The 24745-nt window shown below is 50.9% G+C and overlaps 10 protein-coding genes across 10 annotated transcripts; 5 read left to right on the forward strand and 5 right to left on the reverse strand.

Moving 5' to 3' along the window:
• Positions 1-558: 558 nt before the first annotated feature.
• Positions 559-2548, reverse strand: N7515_009763 (putative GTP binding protein (GTPBP1); the record flags this gene model as incomplete). The annotated part of the gene is made up of 3 exons (XM_056670506.1): positions 559-872; positions 924-2442; positions 2498-2548. The coding sequence occupies 3 exons, from the start codon at positions 2546-2548 to the stop codon at positions 559-561; spliced, it is 1884 nt and encodes a 627-aa protein (XP_056516879.1).
• Positions 2549-3129: 581 nt separating this feature from the next.
• On the reverse strand, positions 3130-3602 carry N7515_009764 (U4/U6-U5 snRNP complex subunit LSM3; the record flags this gene model as incomplete). Its single annotated transcript, XM_056670507.1, has 4 exons — positions 3130-3164; positions 3221-3257; positions 3322-3414; positions 3477-3602. 4 exons carry the CDS (start codon positions 3600-3602, stop codon positions 3130-3132), a joined length of 291 nt encoding a protein of 96 aa, XP_056516880.1.
• A 766-nt stretch (positions 3603-4368) lies between these two features.
• N7515_009765 (uncharacterized protein) lies at positions 4369-6369 on the forward strand (the record flags this gene model as incomplete). Its single annotated transcript, XM_056670508.1, has 1 exon — positions 4369-6369. The coding sequence occupies one exon, from the start codon at positions 4369-4371 to the stop codon at positions 6367-6369; it is 2001 nt and encodes a 666-aa protein (XP_056516881.1).
• Positions 6370-6702: 333 nt separating this feature from the next.
• Positions 6703-7632, reverse strand: N7515_009766 (PIG-L family deacetylase; the record flags this gene model as incomplete). Its single annotated transcript, XM_056670509.1, has 1 exon — positions 6703-7632. One exon carries the CDS (start codon positions 7630-7632, stop codon positions 6703-6705), a length of 930 nt encoding a protein of 309 aa, XP_056516882.1.
• Positions 7633-12035: 4403 nt separating this feature from the next.
• Positions 12036-13649, forward strand: N7515_009767 (alpha-arrestin; the record flags this gene model as incomplete). The annotated part of the gene is made up of 1 exon (XM_056670510.1): positions 12036-13649. One exon carries the CDS (start codon positions 12036-12038, stop codon positions 13647-13649), a length of 1614 nt encoding a protein of 537 aa, XP_056516883.1.
• Positions 13650-16232: 2583 nt separating this feature from the next.
• N7515_009768 (uncharacterized protein) lies at positions 16233-17270 on the forward strand (the record flags this gene model as incomplete). Its single annotated transcript, XM_056670511.1, has 1 exon — positions 16233-17270. The coding sequence occupies one exon, from the start codon at positions 16233-16235 to the stop codon at positions 17268-17270; it is 1038 nt and encodes a 345-aa protein (XP_056516884.1).
• Positions 17271-17403: 133 nt separating this feature from the next.
• N7515_009769 (dual specificity protein phosphatase family protein) lies at positions 17404-18108 on the forward strand (the record flags this gene model as incomplete). The annotated part of the gene is made up of 1 exon (XM_056670512.1): positions 17404-18108. The coding sequence occupies one exon, from the start codon at positions 17404-17406 to the stop codon at positions 18106-18108; it is 705 nt and encodes a 234-aa protein (XP_056516885.1).
• Positions 18109-18276: 168 nt separating this feature from the next.
• On the reverse strand, positions 18277-19506 carry N7515_009770 (uncharacterized protein; the record flags this gene model as incomplete). Its single annotated transcript, XM_056670513.1, has 1 exon — positions 18277-19506. The coding sequence occupies one exon, from the start codon at positions 19504-19506 to the stop codon at positions 18277-18279; it is 1230 nt and encodes a 409-aa protein (XP_056516886.1).
• A 578-nt stretch (positions 19507-20084) lies between these two features.
• On the reverse strand, positions 20085-22135 carry N7515_009771 (AAA family ATPase CDC6; the record flags this gene model as incomplete). The annotated part of the gene is made up of 2 exons (XM_056670514.1): positions 20085-22030; positions 22084-22135. The coding sequence occupies 2 exons, from the start codon at positions 22133-22135 to the stop codon at positions 20085-20087; spliced, it is 1998 nt and encodes a 665-aa protein (XP_056516887.1).
• Positions 22136-22693: 558 nt separating this feature from the next.
• N7515_009772 (DNA-protein crosslink repair co-factor UBX5) lies at positions 22694-24277 on the forward strand (the record flags this gene model as incomplete). Its single annotated transcript, XM_056670515.1, has 2 exons — positions 22694-23144; positions 23205-24277. The coding sequence occupies 2 exons, from the start codon at positions 22694-22696 to the stop codon at positions 24275-24277; spliced, it is 1524 nt and encodes a 507-aa protein (XP_056516888.1).
• Between the last annotated feature and the right edge of the window lie 468 nt (positions 24278-24745).

Consider the following 24745-nt stretch of genomic DNA (forward strand, 5'->3'; position numbering starts at 1 on the left):
AGACAAGTGAGATGTATGCAACCTTGGAATGAATATAGACAGTAAACTTGGCAAATTGGGGTATAAAGTGTTGTAAGTGTATAGGATTAAGAGTAGTTAAGAAGTCTTGGAATTCCTGGGCAGGTCAAGCTTTAATAAACCACAAGGCTGAGGATGGGCTTGGAATACGTCAGTGGCCTTTGGGGCAATATGCGCTGGATCCCCTGGACCCTGTGTTAGATCGATTCCACTGATTTCGGCTGCGAATTACAGCTCAGCGATAGATTGAAGCAGCTGGAAAAGCGATGATCGTCGATGGCTATGTCATAGCATGACGTCATTGAGGGCATCATGTGACCTCATACTGCAGCTGGTGATAACATCGATATAGACAAGCTGATGGACAGGGGTCAAATGAGATGATCTTGTAGTTCTATTGGTCTGTGCTATGTAAATAGATTGAAGCTGAAAGTGAAAGCAAGATAATCAGAATATCAAACGCTTGGCGCTTGACATGGGAGGAAAGTCATATCCGTAACGAAGAGAAGGGGAAGAAACGCCAAAAATCAACGCAAAAGGTTAGCCGTGAGATATTGAGGGTTTGGGGGTGGTTGATCCCTCGTCGGCTTTTGGATTCAATGGATTTGAACTGTCATAGCCGAGACTTTTCACAATCCCAAGTCCTTTCGTTTTGCCCTCACGGAAGATCACACGGTCTCCAGGTGTAAGGAATTCAGGGCGTTGGACGAATCTGAATGCAACCAAGGCTCGATCACCAGTTCTTATGAAAGGACGGTCTATGTCAATGACTGAACAAGTCTGACTGACCGCCCCAACATGTAGCATGGCCTGGTATTTCGGCTTGATAGTAGTTGGATGCGAGAGAATCAGAACTGGGATCATTAGTATGCGACAATGACAGCAGGCGGGTCTGCACGACATACCTTCCGCGACAAATTCACGATACACCTTCGGGGGTTCCTCCATCTTCTTCAACACCACCATGCCTTTGCGTACTTCCTTGCGGCGGACACGCTTTAGTGCGAAAGATCCGGATTGACCCGCAAAACAGGCATTCACCTGAATGCGTTTCCGCTCAATAGATCTGATGGCTGTGGTCGTGAACTGGCCAAGCGAGTCAGGTCCAACGACGACCGTGTCTCCCGCATGAATGACACCGGACTTGACTACACCGGAGACAACGGTCCCCACATGAGGGACGGAGAAGATATCGTTGATGATAAATTCAAACGATCCTTCGGCATCGTACTGACCACGGTGAGGCAGAACGTTCAGGAACGTCCGCACTAGGTCGAGATTCTGACCGGTAACGTTGGAAACTTGGAAGATAGGGCATATCCGCTGGCTGACAAACTGCGTGGCAGTGTTGATAGTTTCCTCCATATCCTTGACGAATATTGGGATTTTGCGAGCCCCAGGAGACTTGAGAATCTTTGTCAGTTGAGACAAGGTCTCCTGGAGAATATGGGCCGGGCATATGTCGATCTTGGTGACAATGACCATGACAGGTACATTGAGGGCCAAGGCAATTCCAAGATGCTCCTTGCTCATTCCGATGAGGCCGTTATTGGCGGCGACCATCAGCAAGCAGTAGTTAGGACTGCTGCTCAGCATACCGAAGACAGTGGTGCGCAGGTACCGCTCGTGGCCCGCCAGGTCAGAGAAGGAGATCACCTTAGCAGAGCGCTTACCGATCTCCTCCCATGACAGCTTACGGCCTTGCGAATTGCCCACGATTTCACCTCGGCTGTCAAAGCCCATGATCTCCAGCCCGACGGAGCTGGTACGCCCACTTTCAATCTCGTGCTTGTGGCGAAAGAGGTTGACTCTCGCACGACCACGTCCATCGTCCAGGTTGCCTTTCACGAGTACACCGAGCATAGTGCTCTTTCCAGCATCAACATTCCCTACGACGGCAATCCGGAGCTCCGCCATCTCCTCCACGTTATCAACGTGATGGCGCACCAGGACTTTACCCCAAGCACCCTGGATCCGGGCACTGTTGACTGCGGACTCTTCAGGACCCCCCACATTGTAGGTCAGCAGGACCCTGCAATGGGCGGGGATAGTCTCGGCCGCCTCGCGCAAGCGCCGTAGCGCCGTGTTCCACTGCTCGAGGTCGAAGCCCATGGTATCGCCGCCATCCTCTAGCCCGAGATCAAATATGGTTTCCCCCTGGCCTTCATCGATGCGCGTTTGCAATATCCCTGCAAGCACCTGCAGGTTATCTTCGAGAGCATCGCCTGTGCCCAGCAGGAGCTCCTTTAGTTTGGCTGTCCGAGGGGCATCGGACAGCCCGAGCTGGTCCAGAATATCGAGCTCTGCATGGTCTTCGATATCGTGCGATACACTCGCGGTGGAATATCCGCTATCGCTGGGCGCAACTTGGCCGGAGCGGTGGGCCTGCTGCTGTTCGGCATACTCGGCGAACTCACTCAGAGCCTAAGTGGGGAACTATGTCAGATAAGGGACTATGATCGGAGTTGAGAAAACATACAACTTCACCTTTTCTCCGCTCCTCGAGGCTCAGTTTCCCAGGTGCAGGCATGGTGGTGAGTTGATAAAGCAACTTAAGTGGACTGATCGCTGAGTCGCCTTCTTGGGGTAGTGACGTTATTGGTCGAGGGATCGGATCGCCGTTAGTGTTGGCGTCAAGTAAAGTGTATTCGAGTGATCATAGTTTTCTTTTGTTCTAGTGAACAAAAGATGAGTAAAAGATGTAAGTAAGAGAATATTCATAGGTTGTTGTTCAGCTCGACATTCTAGGGGTGTCGGAGCTTTATCGATAAGTTGGAGTCACTGATTGAGTCATAGGAGGCAAGAGGGCGGCAGAGGCTTGGATGACACAGCCTTGAACCACGTATCAGCCTCATTTCAGAATCATATACACCTCTATTAGGCTAAGAGAATGCCAAATCACTTGGATGTGACTATCAGTCAGCCTCTACAAATGGGGTGCCCGCAGCCGAATCCTACTATCCAAAGGGATGAGTATGGTCATAAACCAATTGCCATGGTATCGTTATCTATGTTGACTGCATTTTGTGGTATCTCGTGTCCTTCCAAGTTCCCTCCATACTCTCGCAGTCGCCGGACGCCAGTTCCTCTATTTCCGGGCATAACAGCCCCTCATGCCTGGGGGGAGATCAAGACGACGGAGTCTCCTAGACGTGGATTAGCAACAGGTCTGGAAGTTCAATAGTCGCGTCTTCCAACTCACCTCGAACGAACAGCATTTCTTCTTGTTTCTTGATTGTCTGTATCCAGATATCCAGATTAGCCCGTCGTCCGCGTAAATTGCCAAATCCAAGGGTCTCCTACCCGCACAGTCTCCTCTTCGTTGTCGTCCTCTTCCACCACATATATTGTCTCCTCCACGTCGCCGAGAACGAGGTTACAATGACTGTCGTAGGCCTGTAGACGCATATCATAGGTCAGTAGGTATCCTCAGCATTGTTCGATGGGGGGTAGCTCACGTGAAGACGGCCCTTGAGTTCACGGTCACCGCGCAGCTTCACAAACACCATCTCATCGAGGGAAAGACGGACAAGGTCCAAGGGCTCCGAGACGGAGGGACCGCCTGTATCTTCATTGTCGGCCATTTTAAAGAAGGGGGAGTGGATTGGGGTAAAGAGCAGGTCCACACAACGCAGAATCAACGAGCTTTGGTTGATGCCTAATGAGGACTAGCGCGTCCTTTGCCAAGAAACCGGATGAGTCAGCATTTTACCCCGGGTTTTCCCTTTGTACCCACGCGGGATCTAAAAGTGACAGGTAAATAGAGGGGGGGGGGGGGGTGGAGCACGAGATTCTTATACTTCAACAAAATATTCAATTTACATAGAAAGGTCAAAGAGAGAATAGAAAATACTCTCCAAGTCAAAACAAATGCCGAGAACCTCGCCTAGTGGTCGTGCAGGGATCTCACGCCTAGGCTGAGGCACAACATGCACAATACCCCGGTCACACCCCCCCAGGCCGGGGTCGTAGCGCACCTTCCCCTCATTTACGCCCCTGATGATTCGAATCTCATTGTTGTTCTGTTTTTGTTTTGTCAGACACGAAGCTGTTGTGTCGCATTGTTCATCCATGAGAAGATATCTCTTCAGCGAGAAGTTCGCTTCTCACTGGGGAAGCTCTTCCCGACCAGCTGGAGATGGTTTCAACAAGAGACATACATTTGTAAACCGAGTCGGTCGTCCCAGACTATCCCCCTACTACACGTCCACAAGAACGACAACATGGTCAAGTCCAAACGATCAGACCGAAACACACAATTCCCATCGACGATTTAGTATAAGTCAACGACGAGACAGCAATCTGGCGGTCACACGTCCTGCAGCCTCAGAAGAGGAACAGGCCATGCTCATGTCGTCCCTACCAAACTGGCAGTCAGCTACAGAGGAGGCGCAGTATCGAGACAATTTCTTCTGGATGATTGAAGGTGGACAACCGAACCAAGTGATGGATGCCATGACAGACCCACGGTCCATGGGGCTGGTGGGGTCAATGACGCGGGCGGCATTTATCAGATCTTTTCTTCTTCTCTCCCCAGCACACTTCGTGGAGCCATACCGACGTCTTCATCATACACTACACCATTGGGGTGTTTTAATGCAAGGACTCAAGCCTCTAGAAGCGATATTCGATGACTTCGCCCAAAATCTCCTCACGATCATTCAATATAGAGTTGCGGGTGGATCTATACCCCAACGAGTCGAATACACCCACCTCCTAGACTGCGCACGTTCGATGGGAAATGGTCCAATGGCGGATGCGTTATGGCATGCGATGCACGCCAACGAGGTCCTCCCGGACACTACATGTTACAACCATTACATGGCAGCAAAAGTCTGGGATCACTGCTACGTCGGGAAAGAAGGCTACAATCTTCGCATTCTTCCTCACACTTACAAGAAGCGACGTATGGAAAGCCAGAGCCCTGGATGGCGTGGCTATGGAACAGCGGGGAACAGTATCAAGCGAATTACCTTGAAGATCTTCGGTGAGATGAGCGAGGAGGGCCTCGTTGGGGACGAGCAGACATATATCAACATTTTTCTTGCAGCGGCCCGGGTGGGCGACCAACAAGTCGCTCAGAATATCCTCAAGACCGTGTGGAATGTCGATGTTGATGCCCTCATGGAAGAGAGCAATAACTCGCGGTTGCCACCAGTCACGCCCTATGAACGTGGGTCACCTCTCTATCCGACTGAGCGTCTTCTCTTCGCGGTGGCTCATGCCTTTGGAAATAACAGCGACATCCATGCGGCCATGCGAACTGTGGACTTTATAGCCTTTGCATACGGAATCAAGATATCGAACAAGGTTTGGTATGAGCTGTTTGAGAGGACGTACGCCCTGTCCAAAGAACACACGCGCCGACAAGCAAACGACGGGCGAATGGGCGGAGTGCCCCGAGAAATGGTCCACGAGATGTTTGAGGAGATGACGACGGAACCGCACAACGTTCCTGTGACTCTCCAAATGTATCGCTTTACAACTCAGGCTCATATTAGGGATGGCAACCTGGAAGAATGCAAAGCAGACATGCGCAAGGCCTATGACATTTTAAGCGAAACAAGGGCGAGAAGGAAAGAGGCAAGAGACCTGGTCATGCACTATTTGCAACCAGCTCTAGATAGCATGAAACCGGAAGCATATGGAAGGTCACCGCGGAGGTCAGCCGCACGACAGCGAAGAGGCTGTCAGCCACCAGATATGTCACTATTACAGTGTTCCCTGCTCGCCGAAGCCATTCACAGATACGACATCCTGCGGCTTGAAGTCTTCCAACAGATCTACCTGATGCAACGCATAGCATTTGCAGTGATCCGAAGAAGAGAATGGCGGGACACATCAACCAAAGCCTGGGAGCTCCAAGAACGACCCAAACTCCAGGAAGAGTGGAAAGACTTTCTGCCCGAGAAAGGCGTCTACGATATCACACATATGAGAACCGGCACAGTCGAGTTCCACGGCAAAACAAGCGCCCACAGCCGCTACATGAGCCGACTCGGCCGCATCCATGCACGGCGACTACCCGATCACCCGGAGCTCTTTCATCCAGTTGAAGAGAAGATCCTGGACGACAGAGTGTTCTGGCAGATTCTGCTTTACGACTATCCTACGCTGGACGTGTCCATTTCACCGCTCAATCGCCTCTACTCCTTCCAGACGGAACATTCTAAGGAATTGAAGGAGAAACTCCGCAAGTTCCAGACGTGGGTCGATTACCCGGAGGAGCATGCTCTGTCGACGGAGAATAATCCGGAGGGTGGGCTTTACGGTCGTGTTTTGGCCCTGGGCTTCGAGGTCGACCCCAATCGGAGTATCTTTTGGCGGGATGGGAATCCTTGGCTGTCTTGATTTGTCTGCATCATAGGTTTGAGCATTTGCGCTTGGTCAGGAGTAGAGATGATATCCCTTTGAGCATTTTTACGAGCAGTACCTATGATGATTATATTTTCTTCAACCTTGCCCTGTTGGTAAACGTATAAGTATTTGTTCCACCTACCTATAAGGTACCTAAGGTACATGGAGGTAGCGGGATACAGGCAGTACCTAGAGATTGGATATAGGGCATTCGGCCTAAGCCCGGTTATCTAGGTATGTACCTAGGTAGTGGATAGGTATGAAGCGTGAGATGTACACGAAAGGCGATAGCAATCATTAGGAATTGAGTGAAAGCAAGATCAAAGACTAGACCTTCTCCCGCTTAAGGTCATTGACAGTCATATATCTCCCAATGGTAATCCACCCCCAGCGGAACCAGACCATCTGACTCTTATGACAGATAACCATAGCCGACTGCGCCGTCAACCAGTCATTGATGGAGCTAACAAACAACAGCCGCGCAGGACCAGCCGCCGCAGCTTTCTTCTGCCTCAACCCAGCCCCAATATTACTCCACACCCCCATAAACATAGTAAGCGGCGCATCCAGAACACCAATATACTTCCTCAGAATCGACGTCGTAGTCAACGTATAAAGTGTAACCGGACAAGCATAGCCCTCATTCCCCTTCATAAGCGCCCTCAAAAACCCGACAGCCCCATGAAACAACGACCGATGATTCGGATGGTTACTAATACCATGCTGATCAAACGTAATAAGCACATCAATCGTCGCCGTCGGCGCCTTATCCCTTGCACCCTGTTTTCCTTTTCCTGCCCCCGCTTTGGCCGCCGCCATCTCCGGCGCGAACGCCGAAGCCAGCAACGACCCGATCTGTCCTGCGTCCCAGTCCTTGTCCATTCCGTCCGGGAAGCGCGCTGGGTCGTCCACGACGAAGACGTCCGCGTCGCTGCGGAGGCCGAGCTGGGTCGCGGATTTCTGGAGCTCGAGTTTGCGCGTTGCGCCGAGGCCGTCCGCGTCGCCGGTGCTGAGACAGAGAATTTTTAGGTGGTTGCCTAGTTCGGGTTTTGTGAGGGCTAGCACGCTTGGCGCGAAGAACATTGCTTCGTCGTCCGGGTGGGCGATGAGCAGGCAGATGCGCTTGTTTTGGAGCCGCGGGAAGGATCTTGTGAAGGGGGAGGAGGAGGTTGAGGAGAAGGTCCAGAAGATGAAGACGGCGGTTATGGCCGCCGCTAGGGCGGTACAATTGGCGGTCCAATTGAATGTGGTGGCCATGGTGTGTGTGTTGTTGTTTGGAGGGGAGATGGTTGGGTTCTGAGCTTTGAAGTTCCGGTGCTCCGCTTCGGGGGAGAGCTTGGGTTGGATTTGCGGGTTCCAAGTTTTGCTCAATTGGGTAGCCGGAGCTGTTGGAGTTGTTCGCGACTGGTGCAATGGCAACTGCTGCGTCGTGGTGGAATTGGTTACCGTCTGGATAAGGGCAATCAGGAGTCAAGACATGAGTATGGTGGGGAAATGCGCATCATCCACCCTCGTTGTATGTAGGTGGTCGAGAACTTTGACGTCGACTACTTCTGTGAAGAGACAATGACTAGATCCATGGCAATGCTAGACACTATTCAAAGAGAACACGGTGTCATGAGCTCGCGTTCAGATTAGGGGGCATCTCATTAGGGGGAAGCTCAAGTGATGTTGATCCCCTGAAGCTGGTCACGTGTGGCGTTATGCTTGATTTCTGTCACACGTTGAGGATGGTGAATTTAAGCCAATCAAGTGGACCAGTGGCAGTGGTTATGATGTTTGAATGATGTACTGTGTATTCTGTCAGTTCGAGTGCAGTGTCTGGTATGCTGGGTGCGGCGGTGCCTGGATAGCAAGGCCATGGGTCCGCTGTTTGCGGCGATCTCATTGATATTAAGCTCACCAAGGGGAAATCTTAATACAACAAGGTTACTACGTGATTTGCTGGGAAGTCATTTTGATTTTTGAGCTTAAGTGGGTGGAAATGCGAATATCAACTGTATCATTGTAGTTAACTAGTTCATGAATCAGAATCATTAAGTAGGTAGGAAACATGATGTTCTCCAGTCTGGGGGTCTGGGGTATTCACTAATCGGATCCGCTATGCCCGATTCTCATGCTGTCATGTGTTCGAACAACATGGTTGAGAACTTGAGGTACTCATGTAGAAGTGCATGGTCTAGTTATGACTCTTGTCTCCTAGTCAATTCTAGCCTGTCAACGGAGCTTACCCGTGGTGGAAAGGGCAATATCCACTACTGGATGAGTTCTCCACGGAAAACCTCTCAGCTAGCAACGATGTGGATGCGCGGGATTATTCTGGATTCTTATATTCCCTGCTGTCAATAGCCCGACCAAGCTTAAGATCAATGCAGGAAAATTCTCACACCGCAAACGAAATCCGAGTTGCCGTACTATTAACCCGGCAGACGGGCCGGGGACCACTAAGATCGTCTGACTGCCCTGAATGCTACCTTGAGAGACGACCGGCGGTCTCCGACGAGCTGGAAAAATATAATTCCCATTCAGCAGGTCCCTGGATCAGAGCGGCCAATGGCCATTGCGGGTCATGCTAAAGATCACGTTGCGACGGGCCGAACATACCAAGTCAAGTTCCGAGTGGGTGACCGAAGAAATTTTCTGCTTTCCCGCGCTTAAGCGGAGCCCCGGCCAGTCTCCGTGCAAAACTATTATTTACCATATTTTTCCAGATCTAGTTGATAATGGCGCCATTTGGGGGGTTTCTATAACGTGTTGGAAAGTAGAATGACTGTAGTACCATGTCCATCACCTACCTAGACGAGCTGCTTAGAAGTACGGATGACAGGATGGCGTTATTTCGATGTGCCTGAATGGGATAAGTTGCCCAAGGGGCCAAGAGAAAGGAGGAAGTCCAGCCATCAATTCTAGAAGACCGAAAGTGAGTTGAAACAGATCGGATCGCCCCGAAACAGGAAGTTCGCCTGAGACGGCACTTTCTGGCCTTGTAACCAGCAATTATTGGCTAGTCCATCCGAGACGCCATCGGCAGCCGACAGCCACTGATCTAGGACCGTGGTTTCAAGCCGATCAGGGTTATTCACCATAACGGTCTTAGATTCGACATTGATAGACTTATTTGGGTGAGTCCGGGGAGAAGACTCGGAGAGGTACTCCGTACAGTGTGGACCTAGAGTACCTCCTTTGTAATTTTGCATACTGCTTGGATCAGAGCTCCATTATCACCACCTATGAATCCTGGGTAGTATCTAAATCACTCAAATCTTCTACTGTATAACTAGATGGTATGTGCATATCCTCCGTTGTATGTAAGAGGATAGCTCCATCAACTGCAAACGCAAGTCATTTCATTTTTCCAATGCAAATATGCAGAAGAGTTGACGTGCCCGCATCTCTATCCTACCTACCTTGGAAGTATCAAAACACGGCATGGCGTGATCTGCAGCCCACTAAGCTATGGCTGCCACATGCCACATCACGGTTGAGTCAAAACCTCTTAGCCGCGCACGTGCCCTGTAAACCCGCACTTCTTCCAAGCTTCCACTGCACATCAGGCTGTACCGCCTGTACCTGAGCAACCTGCGTGCGATGCCGATGCTTATGGTGAAAACTGTGGTTCCTGTTAGGTAATTAGTTTGGACAGGGGGGATGGTGATTCGCCCAGGGAGCAACCTTGAGAGCACGGAGCATATCTTGACAGCGGAAGGGCTAGAACTTCTGATATAGCTGTTTGGAATTCATATGTTGATATCTCGAGATGCTTCGCTTTTTTCTCACTTGTTTATTCAACTGCGAGATCGCAGGATGTCCACGTATTTCGATGCTCAGGCCTCTACCCCCGCAAAATGCAAACCCTGCAGTGCGGGGGTGTCGGCGCAAAGCCTAGGTGAGCGCCGTGACCTCGGCGATGAAGAGTAAGTTTCCTCTGCTGTGCATCGTACTATCGCCGAATCCACTTTTATAGATCAGACGACTGAAATATTGGGGCGGTCAAAAGAAAATGCGAAAAAAAGAAAAATTTTCCTGGTGGAGCTCCGCGAAGGGTCCTTGTTCCAGTCTTTTTCGCGGTATGTTGTCCCAATGCGGGCAAAAGGCTTTCTTTGATGGTGGCGCTAGTCGAAGATCCTCTGGAACGGACGATGGGGCAGTATCCGTACGGTAATGGTTTAGTATGGTACTTTATGTCACTTACCCGCACCCTCCATCAGCCTTGTCAACGCAATCATGCCACGTGATGGCTGTGTTTAACCTTGGATCCCTTCATTTATTGTACTTGTCTTTGATATATATAGAAATAAAACACCTGAGACAAAGCTGTGTCAATGGCAGAGTGATGTTTCAATAAAAGGAATGAACCGATCAGTTTCTATATCTATTTTTATCCGGGCCGTCGGCAACTGGAGATGAAGATGCTAGAAGGTAAAAGACACCAGCTGATCGGATCTGTCTTCTATGAAGCAGTCAATACACCACCCGCAATAAAAAACCGGGGTTTCATTGCCGTGACCATCTTGCTTTTGCATCTTCTTGCTTCAGCGGTTCCGCCATCGGTCGTATCATACCGGTACATCAGATTGTACCCCGCGGACAAAGGGCCAACCCACACGCTAAGCTAAAATACAAGCCATGCAAGTGCAACAGCTCACCAAGCCGAATAGGCCATCGCAAACCCCTCCGATCGGTCGGGCTAAACTGGTCTGAAGCCCGTGAGTCATTTGCGCACGGGTCCACGCGAGCCAGGAGCCAGGCAGGAAGATCATGTGCATCCCGCCGACTGCCCTGATGAGGTCTAGTCTGGAAATGCAATGGTTCCCTCGTTTGTGATGGAAGAATGATGCCGACACTATTTACTTGTGATGTGGGGTAAAAAGGAGACAAGGCGTCAGGCGACCATCACAATTCACAGGGCATCTGGACAGAGTTCTACTTCGTATACTCTTAGGAGTTAGGATTGAGACTGCTGGCGTGATGGCCAACTCAGATCTTGGGCTCTTGCTCTCGGCACCAGATCCGGGATACCCGACACGAGTGTGATGTGATTGATAATCTGATGCTGAAACGAGCGATAGAATCGCGATTTCTCAATTAGAAATGATCTCAGATGACTCAGAATAAGAACATAATCAGCACTGAGAATGACATTACACTCTCTATGAAATATCCATAGGACCTTGGAGGTTAAGATCATAAAGGCTGTGTATTTTTAGTGCAGTTGAAAGGTATGTGTATTGTAATGCCCCACTATGACGCTGTACCATGCCCCACTTGCTAACTTTTTACTTTTTTGAAAATTTTCCTTATTGAATGCACGCCGGTACCTGGCGCAAGTGGACACAGCAGAGTGGAAAAGGGAAAAGAAAATTTCACAGAAAATTCTATTTTGTTAATTTCCATGGAACCATTTTAGTTTCCTCTTGCTTTTCCACGGATTCGGTGGATTAGCACATGATTGCCCTTGCCATTCAAAAGCAGCGGGTACGCCCTTGACAGGTTGAATTTCTCTCCATAGATCATATCCGCCATACCTACAGGAACTCAGATTATGTGTTGGAACAATCCATTGGCTTCTCAATTATTTCCACACCGTACTGCATCCTGAAGACATTGATATCATCGCCGTATCTCTCTTTCATTGAGCATCTCTCTGACTGAGCGCCAATATGCCGGGCCGTTTAATTCCCAACTTGATTCGGAATGCGAGTTCTTTACACTCCTCCGTTTCCTCCACACCTATCCACTCGAACTCCTCTTCGACCGTCTCTGTCAATGAAATCCCCGGACAGGGCAAAAAGCCAACTCACAAACCAGACCGCGCACGATCCCCCGAACGCCGCCTATCATTCACAATGGATCAATTGATTCACCCTCTGCGAGACCACAGCAAGGAGAAGCGCCGTAGCCTCGGACGCCCAGGACGATCCAAGGAGCGTTCCAGCCATGAAGCGCCGGCGCCAGCAGCAAAGCTGGATGTCCTGATCGAGTCGCCACCACTGGTCTGCTATGGCCCGCCTACCAACTCCACCGGCGCGCTGTTCTCTGGGCGCTTGCGCATCACTGTATCTGAGGTGGCTGGCGCAGTCGTCCTGAGTCAATTCGACGTCCGTCTCGTATCCAAGACCACCACCAAGAAGCCTGTCTCGAATCACTGCACAAATTGCGCTACTCGCACCGAGGAGCTGACCCAGTGGAACTTCATCAACCACAACCTTTCGCTCGCGGTAGGGGACCATGACTTCCCCTTCAGCTATCTGTTCCCTGGCCACCTCCCCGCTTCTTGCAATGGCGTGCTGGGTAAGGTTGAGTATTTCCTGTTGGCGCATGCGCAGAGCATCACCGGAGAAGAATACAGCATTAAAATGCCGCTGGAACTGAACCGTTCTCTGCTTCCCGGGCCTGATAAGTCTTCCATTCGCATCTTCCCACCGACAAACCTCACTGGCCGCATCGTGTTGCCTTCCGTGGTGCACCCCATTGGCAGTTTCCCCGTCGAGATGACTTTGAGCGGCGTGGTCGACAAGGGCGAAAAAACGCAGACCCGCTGGCGTCTTCGAAAGATGATGTGGCGAATTGAAGAGCAACAGAAGATTGTGTCAACCGCATGCCAGAAGCACGCCCACAAGATTGGCGGAGAGGGGAAAGGAGTTCTGCATCAGGAGACTCGCGTTATCGGCCACAATGAGGAGAAGACCGGCTGGAAGACCGATTTCGACACCGCTGGCGGCGAGATCACTATGCAGTTCGACGCGAACATCAACCCCTCCGCCAATGCCGTCTGCGACATGGAAGCCCCCGGTGGCCTGGAAGTCAAGCACAATCTAGTCATCGAGCTTATCGTAGCCGAGGAGTTCTGCCCCAACGGCAACACCCGCCTTATCACCCCGACTGGTGCCGCCCGTGTGCTCCGTATGCAGTTCAACCTTCACTTCACTCAGCGTGGTGGTCTGGGTATTAGCTGGGACGAGGAAATGCCTCCAATCTATGAGGATGTCCCCGCTAGCCCTCCCGGGTACACTAAGCCTCCCCCTCACAGCAGCTACATTGGGGATTACGAGGGCTCCCCCCTTTCATTGCCCGATTACGATGATCTGGACCGTATCGAGTCCTTGCAATTGGAGAGCAGCTCCACGAGCTCTTCCAATACTCATGGCTCTGTTCCCCCCCGGCTGCTGCGCTTTACCTCGGATGACCTTGTCGCCGGGGTATCTCCGGCTATCTCACCCATGCCTTCACGCGCGCCTTCTCGTGCCCCCTCAATCGACTCCTCGCGTGAATAAAATCAACGACCATGAAACACATGAAGCATCTACTCAACTCTTCTTGATATTGATTCATTACGACTTAACGATCCCCACGACCAACCAAAAAAATCACGCGATCACATACCCTTCCCACGTTTTATCATAATTTGCTTATGCTTTCCCATTTCGAACGTGGATCTTAATGCAGCTTGCTGTATCTACCGGTCCCATCTCGATGACGGGTCTCATGAAGTCAACTCCGGCAGAAGAGAAAGACATCGGCCACGACACCATTCAGTCGGGTCGCCACGCATTTTGCGGACGGATCTTGTTTTCAACCCAGTTTGCATGATACCCATTTCCGTCGTTCGCATGTCAATAATATCTCCCTGTTACATATTACTCCGTAGCTCATTAGTCGCCTTATGAGCTTGCAAAAATCTACATTCTACTCCATTGGTTCAAAGCTTCAGATTCTCTAACCATATCGTATTGTTTCATCTCCTCTACTCTTATACTTGGTCATCATATGTATTAGCAATGGCATAGTAACTTGGGGCCTTCTAGGTTCTGATCTAGGAAACCACATACATCTCTCCACTTGGTATGGTCTCAGCGATATCGGGAAGCCAAAGCTCAAAGAATATGCATGAAAGGGTCTTCACGCGCACTGGGTATAAAATATGTCTACCCTAATCTACGTTGTCCTGTACATATAGAAATGTTCACGCAGTGGCATAACACGTTTGATGAGGGGAAGAAGTTTGCCTAAGGTAGCAGTTCCTGCCTAAACGGGAAGGGGGGCTTGGCGGGGTCCATGGGTGGGACCCGCCAAAGAGCGGAAAGTGCCCCACCGACAAGATCTACATTTCACTTCCCGGCTCAAACGAATCTCTCTCTCTTCCACACCCCAATTTCATCACAACACACTGCCTCAATCGCTTTAATTCCCCCATCGCTCAAACGTGCGGGTCTCGTTCTTTTGAGACTCGTTCTCCGCATGTTTTTCCGACGTCTCTTGCGGAAAAGCGTGATGTCTGGGGGTTACCGACTTTTGTCGGATCCCTCACCCGAGATGAGAGACTCCACCATCGGGTTAAGCACACTTCCTGGCACGTGTGAGTTATGCCCTCTCCCTAGCACGACGGCATGGTACATCCATTCATTATGGATGTATCAATCGGAGCATGCGCTTTTTATTCCTGAGTCTTTGTATCCCAGTCTGATGGTGGATGAGGGACCTTGGGCGATGATACGATAAAGTCTTGCCCGATCTATATAACAACACTTTGAGGGCTATTGAAGCTAATTTTCATTATATACAGGCTAGAGAAACAAGAGAACTTATAGCTCCCTTAATCGTCGGGGGCTCTTTCAACGATCCCAGCCGAAGAACAACAAGTTGGAACCTACCATGTTCCCATACCCTGACCTGTCGGAGGCTTGCGTCAGGGGTCATGGACGAGGTCCGTTTGCCTTTGCCACTGAGACGGGATCTCTCAGGCTGGTGGGAGATGGGAACCCGCCTTCAGGAACAAGGTAGAACCTATGTCTAGGTACTTTGGTATGTATTATCCCTCGTCTACATTCGCTGGTGAATCAATAGGACTAACAATGCAATGCGTACCATAGCTCGCTCTTCCCGAAATGACTCAACTCGCATCGGGTCCATCATGCCGGACTCTTGATGAGAGTCGGGCACTTCGTGTCCGTACTCTCACCATCGGATAGGGTTTCGCCGGGGAATGGACAGACACATGTTGAGCCCTAACATGTGTCCTAACTCCAAGCACCGGAGAGGAGACACATGACACATCGTCACCTGTCCTGGTTCCAGCTGCGTGACAGAATGCGACGAGGCATACATAGTCGCGCGGCTGCCCAAACATCTAGCAGCCCACCATAGAAGGGGTGGCAGCGCACGAAGAAGCCATTTCGCGCTGGGCAGAAACGAAAGAGCTCGCATCCGCCAAGGCCGCAAATGGCTGTCGAGCCGACACCGCTGTGAGTGGCCTTGATTCACGCATTGGCATACGAAACTGTGTCAGTTGCGGCCACATGTGTCGGGGAGACTGGGTGGAACGGACAACGGAGGATAGAATGGACAGTTAACCGAATGGTCAGAGCCACATGATTGCTTTGAAAGTCTCCAAACCTGCCGTCAGAAACTGCAACTGTGCAGCTAATGGCCGGACTGACGGCGTGATTCATCCTCTCCATGAGCAGGAGAGCTCAAACAGTCCATGTCAGATCACTTTTGAGCCCCTGCAAGGCACAGGCGATGGCTCCCTTGTATCTGTGTAACTAACTTGCATTTTCGCCCCTTAACTAACTAGTTAACTTATTTATATTAAATGCTTTGCCATCCCGGCCCATAAGTCGTGACATGACTCGTCACTCGCTTCCCAGAAGTCTCGTGATAATCGGAGGAATAATATTCCCTAAAATTGACCTGGCCAGTTCTGACCTGAAACCCCTTTTCTTTCTTGCAGCGCGCCCAATGTCATCCCTTCCCTGAATGAGAACAACATAGCCGCGATTACAGCAAACGCAGGCTCTTTGCTTTCACGTGTAGGCAGAATTGGTAATGTCCATGTCTAGAGAGAGCAGGCTGTTACAATGGACGATTACCAAAGGCTCGTCGTGGCTCAGTTCTTCGAGACGCTGCCAAATCTCTCCCAGATATCGTGTGACCAGTTCGTCTTGCACCATATTGCCCCAATCCTTTTTCCCAACGCTACCGGCAAGGTAGACGTTCAACCCAGCCCTTTCCAGGGAAGCATGAGCTATACCGCTATATTACATACTCACTCCACGCACGCCGATCATCGCATTGCTGTCCAGTTCCGAAGCGAGAAGCAAGACCTCTTTGGAGTCACCGACGCTAGCCGCATTCATGGACCTATTGTACCCTTGGTAACATACCAGGGCATGTACGAAGGGCTGTTTGTGTATACCTCGCCTTTTGCAGAAGGGGCGCCGTATATCAGTGTCTTGATGTCTTCTCCGGACTATGAACTGCCGCTCCAGAAGAAGATGGTCACTGTCCTAGACCTTGCAGACCTCGTTACTCGGGGAGCTAGAGCGAACACTACTATATCCGACACTGCAATATCCGACCTCACCTCTACCCTTGATGAAATTCGTCATAAGGTCAATAACTACATGTTCCGAAACACAACTCTCAGAAACAGCATTTCTGCTTGCATCAGCAAACTCCTACCACAGTTACGCGATCTCGCCGCCCTCCCCGTCACCCTTACCCACCAGGATCTTGCCCCATTCAATTACCTTATCGACGACTCCACAGGCCGGGTCCAAGCTGTACTGGACTGGGATGGTGCTATATACCTCCCTGTTGGGTCAAATTTCTATTTTCTGGATAGTCTTTTCGGCTTCATGACCCCAAGTGGTTGGCAAGACACGGAGGATCGTCAGGAACTCGAGGGGGCGTTTTACGATCGGGCCCTGGCTAGTCTTGCTTCCCAGGGAGCTGGGGGGATAACAAAAGAGCAATTGGAGTCGCAGAAGGCGATCGGGATGTTGCTGTACGGTGTTGAGCGGCTTCTCAAGTTCAAAGACGAACGATCCGAGCATTATCTAGATGGATATCTTCGGGGGTTATCTTTCATGAACGGGTCTATGTCCTCGTATTAGCTTAGTATCTGGACGAGACAGACCTGTCTGTGTGGGGCATCAAAGATATTAGTATTGACTGCGGGGTGAGCGACTACCCATCCTCCAACCCCAAAAATCTCATCTCTCACTAAGGCTGACATGACAACTTACAATGGTTGAAAATACCGAGAATACGGAGAAGGACAGGAACAAGAAATGGGAGGCGGCATGGAAAGCCCGAATGAGGCAGATTGTGCCAGGTTTTTTCCTTGGAAATGTCGAGGCATCACACAAACGGGTAATGCTTGAAGAAAATCGAATTAACGCAATTGTATCTCTTACTACTGCTCGGTGGGCGCGGTGGAACTCCACTACAAGAAATGCAGGCATCCCAGCACATCGTCACAAATGGGTACAGTGTGCAGATTCGTCGACACAAGACCTCCTCGTTTATATGAGTGATATCTGCGACTTTATCGACCATATGGCATCCCCTGCTCTTTCATCGTTGTCCTCCTTGCCCGAGCATGAAAGCGACACGAATGATGAGCCGTCCGAAGCACCGGAGGCCATATTAATCCACTGTGATCTTGGGATATCTCGCTCGCCAACGATTATAGTTGCCTATCTCATGCGTAAACTCTGCATGCAGCAAGCGGACGTATTGGATTTCGTTCAATCAAAACAAAGAGTCAAACCGAGCCCGAATTTTACTCGTCAACTTCAAATTTGGGAGGAGGTTGGATATCAAGTATGGGAGGACGAGGACAAGACAGTCCCGACAGCACCCTACAAGGCATATTTGAAGGATCGACGTGCTCTCCTGGACAAGAAAGGGCTCACCGGGGATGAGCCGCTCGCGCCTCTAATTTTGTGAGGGTCGAGTCTGCAGTTACAGTGGACGTAGGTAATCATTATCATAGCCATGATTCATTTAGTTTCGCTCAGAGTAGAGAGTATCCAGACCTGATAGACAGATCAACTAAACGCAAGATCCCAATCCTATTCCTCCCATTTCACCTGAAATCCTCCCCGTAAACGGCCCTTAATCAAGCGCCTCAGCCTGGGTCGTCCAAATCCTCTCTCCCAACGCAACAAGCGTCTCCCCAAACTCCTCAAGCAACTCGTCAACCTCCGGACCCTCCTCCCTTGCCATCTTCTCATATTCCTCATCGGTCCCAAACGTGCCAACCTGCCAGGCCCACCTCCACTCCTCAATCACATCCAGGGCAACGTCATCATCAATATCGATATCCTGGGCAACAAGGTAAAATGCACCACTCCGCGCATTGCCACTCTTCGGCTTATACAGCCGAAGGGTAGCGGCGAACTGGCAAAACGCCCGAACAATATTGACAGTAGTCCACGCCTCAAGCCGATAAAGACGAATAATGAAAGTTCCCCCACACTTGACATGGGACAGACCCAGCACAAGCTGCGCGGCCAACAATCTTCTCTTTTCACGGTGTGCGCGGTACTCAGCACGCGGCTGATTCTTCGCAACCAGTCCGTCACAGATAACCAGATCGAATAGCTGATCCTCATCCAGCTCGCGCGGGAGGAAGTTATTCGCGTCGACATGGTCGGACGGGATCTCCTCATCCTCGATACCAATATCAGCAGCTAGCATGGTGATATCGAGGAACTTCAGGTTCACTTTCGGATGTGCAGGAGAAACAACACTGCCGTATCCTCCCTGAGAAACTGGAAGCGTGAATGCCACGACCTCGGCAGTGGGGTTCTGGCGCATAGCCAGCTCGAGGAAGGCACCCGGCGCCATGCAGAGATTGAGGATGGTGGGTGGGACTGAGTTGTTCTTGTTCTCGTCGATTAGAGCTGGGTTGAGCTTGAAGGCGTTGGTGCAACGCTCGAGTTCGCGGCCGACTGCTCTCATTGTCCTGTGGAGCTTGAGGGTTGGGTCTTCGGCTGAGTTGGCAGGTACCGGACCCGAGGTGCTCGTCGGAGTTGCGGGGACTCTCCAGTCCTGGTCGGTGGTGTGATGTGAGCATTGGTCTTGCATCTTGATGCATAGGACAAGATGGGATGGGGATATATGTGGGTTTGGATGGGAACTTACTGTCTTCTTGGCTACGATGAGTCGACGGAACTCCGGACTGTTGTTGAGCAGGTATGGCACGACTGATTTGAGTTCATGTCGGGGAGGGCGAGGGATGCCTTCGTCGCTGATGCCGGCGTCGTTTGGATTAGCCGGGATGGCGTTGGCTTGTTCCTGCGCCGAGCCGTCGCGCGGCGGCTGGTGGATTGAGCTAGACATGATGCTTGGAATGGCAATGGATAAAGAACAGATGGTAAAGAGGATGGTGAAAGGAGCGGAGGATTGTTGCTGGAACGTTTGATATCTTTTATGCCGCATTGTTTGCGCACGATGCAAAGCATCGTTGTCGTCGTTCCGCTTGTAAGACTGCCTGTTCTACTAGGTTTAGGAAGGAGATGAGCTTATATGGCCTTGATTGATGCGTAGCTAGTAGTATACCAGCGATTGACTGCCAACAAAGCGACAGTTGTCCCTCCCATTCAGTGCCTGGCATGCGGTGATATGCTGGTCAATTCATTTGGTACGCCTTCTTTTCTTTGTAACACGAGATCATGACTTTATTGCAAGTGAGAGCATAGACAGAGAGTTGATAACATATGGTAGACGTGGTCGAGACGTTAAAGATGAGACAAGGATATCTCCAACTCCAAAAGAACTCAAAAAAAAAAGACTCCATGAGAATGATACAAATGCCCTTGACAGGACTCCAGTGATGCAGTAATGGAATAATAGGACGGGACGTGGGAAGTGAGAAATGAAATGCGAAGGCCATGCAATGTATAAAAACAGAACAGAAATCAAATACCCTCGCCACGGAGTAGACGCCGAAGAATGCCCTCTCCGGGTCCTGCAATCTGGCCCTCAATTTCCGACTGGGAAACGAAGCAGACAAGACCTTGCTCGTCGAGTGCCTTGTGTGGGGTCGAGGGTCCATGGCCAGACTTCGAGGGTGTACGGCGAAGATCTGTGCCGCCTGCAACAGTTCCACCACGACCGCGGCCCTGATATTCTCCAACCAGGCCCATTGTCTCCAGGTTGCTGAGGACATCTTTGAACTCGGTGGCAGTTAAAGGGTGAAGAATATTGTCATTACGACACAAAGTACAATATGTATCAAAGGCTTGCTTGATAGTCGGTGCAGAGGCACGCGACTTTGAGGGCGTGCTGGGCACCTCAAGTTGGCGACGTTTGCGTTCGAGGGCAATCAGGGAGCAGATAGCGGCTTTTTGTTGCAAGTTCAAACTCTGAAGTCTCTGAACGGTCCCCTGACCGAAAGCTGCAGATGTGATTCGGGCAATGTGGGCGATGCTGGCTCGGGGCGCCGTAATTACCGTGTAGCTTGACATTGAAGTTGGCTTCGGAGCACTGCCTGCTTTTGCAGGTGAAGAGAGATTGGTGTTCACCCCAAGTATCGGGATATTTTCAGACTCCTTGGCTTGCTTATCTAGCTTTTGGAACGTTTCCTGTTCAATGACATCAATTGCACGCTTGATGAGCTCGTAAGCCTTGCGCAAGTCCCCTGTTTGCGAGGCGACCTTCTTGGAACAAAGTTGGATCGCCGCCGGTTGAACGAAAGGAACAAGCTTTGGGTCAGCTTCGGTCCCAGGAGGGAGCAAAGACCGAAGACGACTGGTCACCACATTGGCAATAGAGACGGCACTGTACGGCAAAAATGGCAGGAGACGGGGTTTCAAGTTCTTCGCTTTGAGCTGCGGAAGGGACCGGTCCGTCAAGTCGAGAGCGTTGGCAATACCAATCAGCATCAACTTAGACTCGCTTTGCAATGCCCATTCGAACAGGGACTGCAACACTCCAGTATCACCGTTCAGTAGATGATCAATCTCGTCCAAAGTGACCAGGAACAAATCTTGCGCTTTCTTGCTGGATGGAACAAACATCGATTTCAAGCGATCCGCTTCGCTTTTCTTGAACACATCCGTGTCCTCACAGAAATCTTGAATGAGTCGGCTGTAGACATCGCGAGAGATACGCATGCTTGCACAGTTCACATGCGCGATTCTCACGTTCGAAAGATCCAGATCAGCGCACACTTCGTGTACCAGGGCACTTTTCCCGGTACCAGGGGGACCGCTGATATAAAGGCATCCCCCCGTCCGAGACTCCATTCCCTCAGTGATAAAAGACACTAACTTCTCGCGCTCAGCATCACGTCCCACTAAGCGACCAGAGTTGGCACCTCGGGCAAACAATTGCCGGGCCTGTGAATACACGGAGTGCGCAATTGTCGGAGTCGCACTCTGTCGAGGGGTCGGAGGAAGATCGGCATGGCGAGGGGTTCGCGGCGTAATGGCCTTTGCTCCCACCTGCACTCGATGTCTGGGTGTGAGAGGAGGATGTTGCGGTAAATCATCTCGGAATCGCGATTTCGAAGGTGTCTTGAATTCAGGTTCAATGGGTTTTGTAATCTCTTCTGCCCATGGAATTAGCGCCGCCTCAAGCGCAATACCTTCGTCACTCTCCAACGTACCTTCCACTGGCTTCGAGACGGGAAAATGCGAATTTATCTTGACCGGCGACTTGGATTGGTCATCGCGCAGGGTATGTTTGGAAGGAATGACCACCGACACTGTCTTGTTCTGGCCATTTTCCTGGTCAGGTTCGTCGACTGCCTTCTTTACAGTTGACCTTGTTCGCCGTAATGAGGAAGGCGCAGCGGGCTTCTGATCTCGGGGAGCTCGGGGGGCAACTGTTCGGCGCTTGCTTCCAGTTCGTACGGGCAAGGCTAGGAAGGCGGGTGAGAACTGGAAAAGAGGAGGAAGGTGAGATGGGTCTTACCCGCTGGTTCAACAGCATCGCGAGTGCGCTTTCCTAAGACTGTTCCTGCCATGTTGAAAGGATAGACTTAAAATAAGGGTACAAATAAACAAGCTCGACTTCCTTCAGAGAGTTGGAGGAATGTCAAGAGCGAAGACCTCCCAGTTAGGAAGTGTAATTGGAAGCTCCACTCCTCGTGGGCCTCCTACGCGCCGGACGCGTCGCGCGTTGGAATACGGACCATCATAACGACCACTTGCGCAGCTCTACACAACTTAGTCAGCCGCGTCACTACTGCGGCCTGATACCTCAGGTGTCGATGATCGTCTCTGAAGAGTTTCGAATCGACATGACGGAATTCCTTCAGCCCACCTGAAGCTGCACGTTCCTTTGTTTGCCTGTTTTTTTCTTTATTCCTCATCAACCTCGTTATTGGCCCGTGGTGGTTTTCAACTTTCAAGCGATTTGTACCACGTTTCTCTTCCCCCACATAACCTCACCTCCGAGTCCTTGACCTCATCTCATACAACACCTACGCTTTCAGTCAGTAGGCAAAGCTGACATTCCATTCGCACTTTCTTCTCTAATACGAACCTTTCTATCAGGGGTTTAAGCCAACCCACCGCCCACCATGGAGGACGATGTGATAGCTCAGTTCACTGAAATTACCAGCTCCACGCCTCAGTTGGCCATACAGTATCTGCAGGTTACAAATTTCGAAATCCCCGAAGCCGTGCAGCTCTATTTTGATAATGGAGGTGCACCTTTGACCAATGAGCCTGCTCAGCCATCCCGGGGCTCTGGCCTTCGAGATGGTCATGAGGTGGTGACTATTGACTCGGACTCTGATGACGATACCTCCCACCGCTCCGCCCGGCCGACTTTCGATGATGATGAAGCTATGGCTCGACGCCTTCAGGAAGAAATGTATGGTGGCCCTGGTGGCGTACCGGATGAAGATGAAGTGAGAGCACCCATGGCGAGGACAACCGAGACATTGGTCGGCCCTGGGGCGGACTTCGACGATGGTGAATTCATGCACGCCGACATTCTCCGGCAAACAATGAGCCGCGCAACGCGAGGTAAGTGCGATATGCACCCCAGGTTTTGCAGCTATTGTTACTGACGCATTTATACTATAGGCCGAGCTGGAATCTTCAACCAACGAGAATCATCTTCCATCTGGGCAGGCGGCCAGGAGGTTCAGCCCGACGAACTGTCTGCAGCTACCGGGGGCGCATCAGAGGCTTCCTCCAAATCCAGCATGCTCGCCCAGATGTACCGTCCTCCATTTGAGATCATGTCACGAATGTCTTGGGAAGTGGCACGCGACGAGGGAAAGGATATCCAAAAATGGCTGCTTGTCAATATCCAGGATGAATCCATTTTTGACTGCCAAGTTCTTAACCGCGATTTATGGAAAGACCGCGGGGTCCAAGACACCATTAAGGAACATTTCATCTTCTTGCAGTACTCGAAGGACGACGCCCGTGCGGCATCTTACCTTCAATACTACTTTCAAAGAAGCGATGTCTCCGACAATTACCCTCACATTGCAATTGTCGATCCTCGAACCGGTGAACAAATGAAGGTATGGTCCGGACCGCCTTTGATCAAGCCCGCCGATTTTCTCATGCAGTTGCACGAGTTCCTTGATCGGTACAGTCTGAGCCACAACGTGCGCAATCCTGTCGCCAAGCGAAAATCCGAGAAGAAAGAAAAGAGCATCGATGCGATGACCGAGGAGGAGATGATGGAGATGGCGTTGCGGAATAGTCTCGGTGGTGCAGCCGAAGGAGGTCAGAAGGTGGAAGATCCTGATGACTTGACTCGCAGCACGGATAATACCAAGGGCAAGGGTCGGGCAATTGAGGAGGATGAGCTCATGGAGGAACCAGAGCCAGCTGCCGAGGATTCAGCATTTTCGTCTATCCCCAGCGACCACCCACACACTGAGCCGGAGGCTGACCCGGCTACAACTACGCGTATCCAGTTCCGACACCCATCCGGCAGAGTCATTCGGCGCTTTGCACTGTCGGATCCCGTCCAACGGATCTATGAGTGGCTCAAGGCCGACCCTCCCTTGGAAGATAAGGCCGGTGTCGAATTTGAACTAAACAGTATGGGGCGTAACCTCATTGACCAACTGGGCACAAGCATCGCAGAGGCGGGGCTCAAGAATGGCACTGTGATGATTGGGTACATGGAGGAGTGATACTCTTGCCATGTTCGTTCAAGCACACCGTCACGCTGCAACGAATCCTAGTTCTCGAAAGTCGTTAATGGACTTGTGTCAGATCCCATGGGACCCTTACCTCTCTCCGGCTTTGGGATCACCGCTTGAAGGGATCTGATTCAATATCAGGCTCTCCAGTCGTCTTTGGCATCTTTGGGGCCAAAGTGCTAGGGCGCACATAAATGGGGCCCTGAAGCTGGTCACCAAAGTATGCAATGAATCATGACAATCTAATCACGACGTCCAAGATTATTTTCACGTCCACTAGCACGTAGGCTGCAACAGCTGCAACAGAATAGTTAGTGATAGTTAGGTAAAGTGGCTGCTATCTTTCATCCCCTCCCCATTGGCCAGTTGCCATACGATGAGTTCATAGTACTATGTAGTACATAGTCTGATAGATAAGAGGCACACACCGCTTTGAGATAAGCCGGCAAAATAAGCCCC

This window comes from Penicillium bovifimosum, assembly GCF_028826915.1.
Source record: "Penicillium bovifimosum strain IBT 22155 chromosome Unknown utg000008l_segment0_segment0, whole genome shotgun sequence".
NCBI lineage: Eukaryota > Fungi > Ascomycota > Eurotiomycetes > Eurotiales > Aspergillaceae > Penicillium > Penicillium bovifimosum.